At 42.7% G+C, this 8,054-nt stretch overlaps 1 protein-coding gene across 1 annotated transcript in view; it reads right to left on the bottom strand.

The window, feature by feature from the left end:
• Window positions 1–8,054, bottom strand: part of Pappa2 (pappalysin 2) — a 249,125-nt gene that overhangs the window by 54,541 nt on the left and 186,530 nt on the right. Inside the window, exons 17-19 of the mRNA XM_050135420.1 lie at window positions 4,314–4,482; window positions 2,716–2,851; window positions 1,196–1,305 (exon numbers count right to left, since the gene is read on the bottom strand). Of these exons, the coding sequence (XP_049991377.1) occupies window positions 1,196–1,305; window positions 2,716–2,851; window positions 4,314–4,482 (415 nt within the window). The remainder of the gene's footprint in view (window positions 1–1,195; window positions 1,306–2,715; window positions 2,852–4,313; window positions 4,483–8,054) is intronic.

Genomic DNA, 8,054 nt, shown 5'->3' with positions numbered 1-8,054 from the left:
TTTAATAAATAAATAAATAAATAAATAAATAAATAAATAAATAAATAAATAAAAAAAACCAATAAAACCCCCCAAAACAAAAAACAAAACAAAACAAAAATGATTTATGAACAAAATGTATAGATTCAGAACCCACGTCTTAGCAAATTTTTAGCAAGTGATTTTCAAGAATTTAATTGAAGAGTCTAAAGCAGGCATATCCCATTCCACCTTCATTCTGAGAAACTACAACTCATAGCAAAATATTCACCATTCAACTCTTGACTTTTGTTTTCATTTCTTTTGTTCATTTTCACAAATAGCAATTGAACACTTAGCAATTCCTAGATACCACCTTGAGAACCTAGGTATTAAACAATGGACTAAAGAGATATTATCTCTCAGTTTATTCCAATTGCAGAAATATATATGCAAAATTCTAATGGGGATGTTATCTGGAGGACCTATGTCCTGGGAGCTACAATGCTTAAAACTAGGAGGAATGTACAACTTAAGCTCAGAGGATAGTGGCCATGAAGATGGTGAAGCTTTTATTCTGTTGACATTAATCTCAAGTGTGGTAGGTTCTCGGGAGGGAAAACGGTTTGGAAGAGGCTCTGATAAGGGAGGACAGCCATCCCTCAACACAAACACTAAGACATGAGCAGTGAGAGAAAGAGACTGTAGAGCCTTCTGGAAGGCTGTGATGTCAGGGAGGACCAGTTTTCAAGTAGGAGAGAGAGCAAATCTGGTTTCCAGAGAAGACGTCAAAGGTAGAACAGATTTTGCTGATGACTATGAAAAGGACCCAGGGGAAGAATTTCAGGGTTTAGACAGGGGAAACTGAATCCAATTCTCATCATGTCTGCTACTTGCCTTCTCCCCAAGTGAAGATTTACTTGGACCTTTTCTAATATAGTCTTCCTCCTTCCTCCTCTTACCATCGTATGTTCCCTCAGTTTATCCTCATATTTCCTGTCTTGTTTTCGTTATTCACTTTCTTCCTCATTGCTTATGTCTCTGAGCCTTATTTCTAGCTTCCCTTTTAAATGGATTCCCCCCACCCCAGTCACTTTTCTTCCTTTCCTATCCAATAGTTTGTCCTTGACTATGGGAATTATTCGCAGGATATTTGGAGAACATCTAATGTTCTGCCAGCTGAGTCTTGGTTGGCAGCCTCTGCACTCACAGTGCACAAAACTGACCCTTCCCTCACCTGGACTTTGACAGGTTCCATCCAGTGCTCCAAAGTGTCAGTAGTCACGTTCTCCGGCAGCAGCACAGGATCGCTAGGAGGGATGACGCATGATGGAGAACACACTGCACCTGAAGGAATGGAAGTGTATAGCCGAGCCATGGACCTCCCAGACCACACTCGTTTTCAATGCTTGCTTAGTCTACATGAAAGAAGTCTATACTATCGATTATAACATCATAGTAGTCATAGGCAGGGCTGACTTCTGCCCCTTGCGTACTTGTAGGGTACTGTTACGTAAAGTCATAAAGAGGCAGTGTGACAAACTAACTCTCTCCCTTTCTCCATGTGCCACCTCCTCTGCCTGGTCCACTATATTCTTTCCTCAGGAATTGATACATCTCTGAGTCATTCAACAATTAAAAGATTGATTTCTGGTTTAGCAGATTGCCACACCCCCAATCAGAGCTCCAGCTAGTCAAACTCTGTATTGATTGACAGATGCCTTGTAAGTATATTTAATATCATTCTGATTCCCCAATAGCTTATATCGATAGCTCCTGTTACCTTGTAGCTTCAATACAACGAGGAAACGGTGCAGAGGTTATTATATTACCCCAGGGCCTAGTCTATTCTGCCAGTTGGCATGCCAAAGATCATTACATACACAACCAAGAAACTTATTTGAGTAAGGGAGGAAACAGCCAAAATAAGAAGCAGAGATTTTGGTCTCTCAAAGAAAAATCTTGTTCTGTTTGCTTACATGGCAGACCCAAGTGCCTCTTCCTCAAAGCCTAGTCAAATAAAACTCATTCTTGGGGTGCCCTTCCCTACAATGTAAGTAGTCTCTAAATTTCTTTTCATTTCTTATTGTCTGTGTCTTTAGGTAAATAATACATTATTTTTAGGAGCCAACATATATGTATAATAAAATAAATAAAAATCAGAAGTTTTGAAGGTAAGAATCTGCTTATGAAACACGACTGAAGAGACATCTGAGATCCCTGATAATCCAGCTCTTTGTGTACTATGATCAGCACCAGACATTATAATACAAATAATACTTAGAACTCAGTGAAGAATCAATTCAGAAATGACTGGGTTTCCAATTAATTCATATTACGCACATTTGTATCACACAGGTTAGACTCTCCCAAGAAATTTTCAGGTCTATGTAATTCAGAATTTAGATACAATCTCATAAGGTTTCACATTACAAATCTTTTCTGTGATGTGTAGGGCCAGTTTAGACAAAGTTGGCTCAACCTTACTCCAAGTGGCTCTGGCCCCAAACAACTTAAGCAATTACTTAAGTACTTGCCCACAGGCTCTGGAACCCAGTCCTGTGTAGAGAAAGACGGAGGAATGACATGAGTGGTGCCGCCTCAAGTAATCCTGCCCACATCAACAGATAACATAGGAGCCCAGAACCATGGGGTGGGATGCAGCTGATCATTCCTCTCAGGGCTACAGATCCAGCCACAGCTACATGCTTAGTCTCAAAGCAAAGTAGGCAACATGAACAGATGTCCCGGGCTTACCAATCCCATATCCCTGTCCACACTTGTACTCCACAGAATTCAGCTCTGAAGGGGGTGGTGGGCATTCCCCTTGCAGGTTTTCACACAACTTGAATTCCTGGGTCCACAGGCCCTCTTTAGTGCAGAGGATGGGAGTCTAGAACATCAAAGATAAGAAGCACCACTATTGTTATTTTGATAATTTCATGGTAAGAAGGGGGAAAGTGGTCTGGTTAGTGACAATATCCTTTAACTTCTGGATCTTGGGCTAAACGAGGATTAAAGCAATAAGTTGAGTAAAAAAAAAAATGGCAAAAGAAGGAGGAGGAGGAAGAAGAGGAGAAAAGGAAGGACTAGAGGAAAGAATGAAGAACTAACAGTACAACCCAAGACAATGTCTTGCTGTTGCCACGTGAAGGAATCATGAACAACTTCTCCACTCGTGAAACTTATTACCATTATATTCTCCTTCAGCAATGAGGATACAATAAACTGACCAGAGACGTATATTCTGATCTATTTTGAGAAAAGTCCCACAGACGGTGTGGCTTTTACCAAGATTTGTACATATTATCACACCAATGTCGCCTGTGGCAAATTCCCAGACGGGTTTTGTATAGTGAAAGCAATTAACAATTTTCCTGAAGGTTTGTTTTTTCCTCTCTACTGAAACACACATATTATTGCTGCTTTTACCCTGCTTGAAGCCTGTTCCCTTTCTGCACATGTCTGCCGCCTGGTATAACTCTTGGCTCACCGCCCTCCCCCACCAACACCACCAATCAACTTATACTCTACCTGGATGGAACAAAAAGAAAATTAATAGCTATAAACCCCAAGGGGAGAACTAGAGATTTATCAATAACTCTGCCTTTGTCTGGCAAACTCCATGCTCTCTTAACTAGTCAGTTCACACAGGCGTGTCTGATGTCTTCGGATCTCATTCTGTGGTCCATTCCCTTCACATCAGTTCTGCAGTATTACATTGAATACTGGACGCTAAGTTCAAGTGATGCCAAGGGAGCAGGGAAGGCCGTTGATCTTTGTCTCCGAAGTCTACTTGACTTCCTGTCTCGTGTATGTGTCTGGGATACTTGAAAAAGTGTCTCCAACAAAGCTTGAGTTTAGTCACACGATCATGATAAGACTGTGGTTTTTAGTTCAGACTTGTGCCAGAATCCTAGGGAGGGGACTAGTCAAACAGCACTTTAATAAGCTTTGCTGAATAATTCGTGTTTTTGTTTGGGGCTCTGTTCTACTATAAAAGAGGTTCACGACTCCTGCATTCCTACTCGTTAGCTCAGTGCACTCATGAGAGTTGACTGCAGTGCCAAGTCTGCATCCCAGACTGGCATGAAAAGAGTCCTGGTACCCTACTCACTGGTGCCTTCTCCTTATCCCAAAGAGAACTGAATTTGGAAGGGAATGCTCCAAAACACCAATTCTCTTCGGAACTCTCCATGGAATAATATCGGTGCCTCTCATTAGTACCCATCTGCTTAAGGACCTGCCTGCTGCGTTTCTTTCAGCTCACTTCTTCCCAGTATTCATGTCATGGCCATGATCATGGAGAAGAAAGCAGAGTCCCATCCCAATGAAGCTCACAGAGTCTTCCTTACCCTTTCCATTTCCTGGTTGCAGTTGAGCACACACTGGCTGTCCAGTTTGAAGCCATCGGTACACTCATACATGCCTTCAAACACAGGAGAAGGAGGCTCGCACACCACTGGGCTGCAGCTCCTCTGTTCCCAGGTTCCATCATCCAGGCATTGTATCTTCAGGAACTTACTAATGAGACATGAAACCGAACAGCCCGTCAGAGAAGACTGGAGCCTCAGAAAGGTATGATAAACATTAGCATAGGGGAACAGTGATGTGCTCAATGGGTAAAGTTGCCAAGCCTGGGTTGAATCCCTGGAACCTACATGCTGGAAGGAGAGAAATGACTTTCAGAGTTGTCCTGTGAGCCCCACACATGCCATGTCATATATATGGGACCACACATCATACACACACACACACACACACACACACACACACACACACACTGGAAATAAAAAAGGGCAGGGCAATTGGTTCTATTTAGCCAAATGTCCCACTGTGGCTCATTAAGCCAAAACTAGTGGTGTTTATGGACTGACAGTGGTGGGAGGTCTTTCACATTTGACTTACTCCTCCCAGGAGAGCTGATAAATAGCAGAGCAACTAGACTGTTGATGGGCACAGTCTCACATCTGAGCCCAGTGAGAGATGCCGTATAGTCAGAGTACAGCAGAGTTGTCAGACACTCGGGACGCATCGAATATAACGGGAAGATCACCTGTTCTGTGGTGATATAGTTGCTGAAATTGGCAATGTTCATTGTCATTACCTCTTTGAGGAGAAAGAGTCCAGCAATGTATTTGTCTAGAACAGAGGTCCACCTGACCTTCAAAGGACAGTCTCTCCACTGGCATCACTATGGCTGCTTTGTTTACAAATTCATTTTTCTTGGAATATGTTCATAGCTTTCATCAGATCTGTGAGCTGATGTGACTCAGTACGGTCCTGGAAGAACCCGCCCTCCATCTCATGTCCAGATATGGCTCCTGAGCAGAGACTGTGCTCGAGAGGGACAGGAACGAAAACACCAGAGTTCTTGGTACTGCCGAGTCCGTTCCACTCCCCGCTGACTCATTGCAGACAGGAGGTGCTTTCCAGTTTGGCTGTTTTCGCATACCTACTTCTGATTCACAAAACTCGCAGTTACAGATAAGCTTGTCATTGAAAATATAAATAATCCTTTGACCACTGGCTCTCTCTACCATGTAGCTGGTGGTTTTAAGTTGTTTGCTTTCTTGTGTGAGTGTGTGAGTGTGTGAGTGTGAGTGTGTGTGTGTGTGTGTGTGCGCGCGCGCGCATGCAAGTATGTTTTGAGGCAGGGTCTCATGTAATCCAAGCTGGCCTCTTAGCATCTGAGGGTGACCCTAAACTAATGGATCCTCTTACCAACATTTCCCAACTGCCTGGGCTTACAGGCTTATGCTACATGCCTAGAACATTAAAATGATGTTTTCTAGTGTCATGATATCATTTTAACACTTAAGATATGTGCATCATCGCATATATGCTTTTAATCATCATAAAATGCCTTCTCTGTGCTTGTAATATTCTTCCATTTTCTACCAGAGGAACATAGATCACCCTGGTATATGCAGAAGTCAGGTTTTTCCACAGGGTTGGAAACTTGCAGAAGGCACCAGCTGTTTCGTTTTCTTGTTTTCAATTTTTAGGATGCAGTATTTGGACTATATTTGGAACTAAGAAAATAAATACCTTATTTTTAAACCACTGATTTGCAATGAACAACATCAGGTACATTGCAAGACTCCTAAACAAACAAATCAATTGACTCATCATAGCTCTAAGAATAAAACTCTGGTTTTATCTCAACTATAGAGGAAAAAGAACATACCGTGATGTTAAGTCCTTTTCCCAGGATCTTACACCACTGGATGCATTTGCTTTCAAACAATTTGGATAACATATTTTTAATACTATCTCCTTAGAAGGCTGTGTGTTTTGCACAAGGATCTCACCATCATAGGTTAGTGGTGTCAATTGTGAACCTCTATGCTAATGAAAGAGCAGGCTATGTATTATTTAGTACAAGGATTCTTCCCCACAAAGATGCTACTTAAAGATGGCTTCCAAAATTGTTTTCTAGCAAAGGGGTTGAAGCTCATTTTCCTGTAATGAGGCTCCTTTGAAATCTCCCTTAAATTCAGCATTGACTCTTCCTTTACTCTGCAGATTTTAAATTCTCCTGGGGAACTCCCCCACTTCCACATTTGAGACCCTTCCCATAGCTCTGCTGAACTGACATTTCCCAAATGGAGAGAGCCAGCAACACCACTGACACCAAGAGGGAGGCAAAGCTGTACAGCCTTTGCCTGTCAGCACGGTTGCAAAGGAAAACCCTTGCTTGGCCAGGATGATAATATTTTTACTTCATGTGGTATTTTTCTTTTTCTCTGAATTGGTTTGAAATAGTTTAACCATGGAAACAGTCTCCCCTTTCCTTGCCCGGAGTGAGGAATCATTCAAGAATGTCGAGTTCATGCATTTCCTTGCCAGTTTAATAACCTCAGAGGTGAGAGTAGACAGATTAAACTTGCATGGGGAAGAGTGAGTTCGGGTATTTGGGGTTGTACCCACACACTATGACAGGACCTGGGCTGCAAACAGGCAACAGGAAGAGATGAGGACTGATGTGTAGTAGCAAGAGAAGAAACACAGTTGAGAGTGCAGTCCCTGGACTGGGCAAGCATGAGGGGGAGGCCGGGAGCATCGTCGTTTCCTAGGCAACCGGGGTCCGTTCATAACAGTCCTTTCCTACACTTCTCCCAGTTTCATGAGTTCTCCTTTTTTGTGCTATTTTTTTTTCCTTTGGAGAGCAGATGATTTTACGTAGCTGTGTTAGTTCGTTTTCTCATGGCTGTGACCAAGCACCTGACAGAGAGCAACTTAAAGGAGGAAGATTCTGACAACAGTCCAGCAGAGTATAGTCTGCCATGGCAGAGAAGGTGTAGGCATAGGACCAAGACTGTCCATGGTGCATATATTGCCAAAGATCAGGAAGCAGAGAAAGGGGAATACTGGCTCTCTGCTGACTTCTCCCTTTTCCTCTTTTTATTCGTCCTAGTCTCCATCCCGGGCCATGGTGCCATACACATTTGAGGAGCCTTTCTTTCAAGCTTTTCCTCGGTTAAATTTCTCTGAAAATACTCAGATATATGCGAAGCTGTGCCTCATTAATGTTCTATGTGCTTCTTAATCCAACCAAATAGACCACACAAGTGAACCATTACTGCAGCCATCTCCAGGTTTTCTGTTTGTTTGGTTTTCAGGTCCTGTACCTCTACATCAGATGATACTGTTAAGACCCCACCTTCAGACCACTTCCAAAGCATTCACCAGGTTCCCCGTGGCCCAGTGGTGTGAGATGCTTCGATCTGCTGATCACGCTTACGTGTGGATTCACAGTTAATGGCCTCAGTCTTCAGCGTCATGGTATGGAGCTTGTGTGCCATGAGGCCCTTCTGGCCGTTTTGTTACATTCCAAAGACACCATGATTATATCAGAAAATAAGAATTCCTTGGATTAGTTCTAGCTCCATAAAACTTGGCTTCTTTCTAAGGCCTGTCTGAGGGGGGGCTGAAACTTAAAACATTCCTCCTAGTCTGCTTTATTCGGTTACTATTGTACCAAAATGATTGTTCTTTCTCCAGCTCCCCAGTCTATATCAAAACTTTAATCCTCGGTGTGATTACACTAGGAAGGAGGGCATTGGAGGGATAATGAAGGCATAAGACGGCAC

The sequence above is a fragment of the Alexandromys fortis genome, unplaced genomic scaffold (assembly GCF_014885135.2).
Source record: "Alexandromys fortis isolate MF-2015 unplaced genomic scaffold, M_Fortis_MF-2015_v1.1 scaffold_21, whole genome shotgun sequence".
Taxonomy (NCBI): domain Eukaryota; kingdom Metazoa; phylum Chordata; class Mammalia; order Rodentia; family Cricetidae; genus Alexandromys; species Alexandromys fortis.
This window is presented reverse-complemented; position numbering and strand designations above follow the sequence as displayed.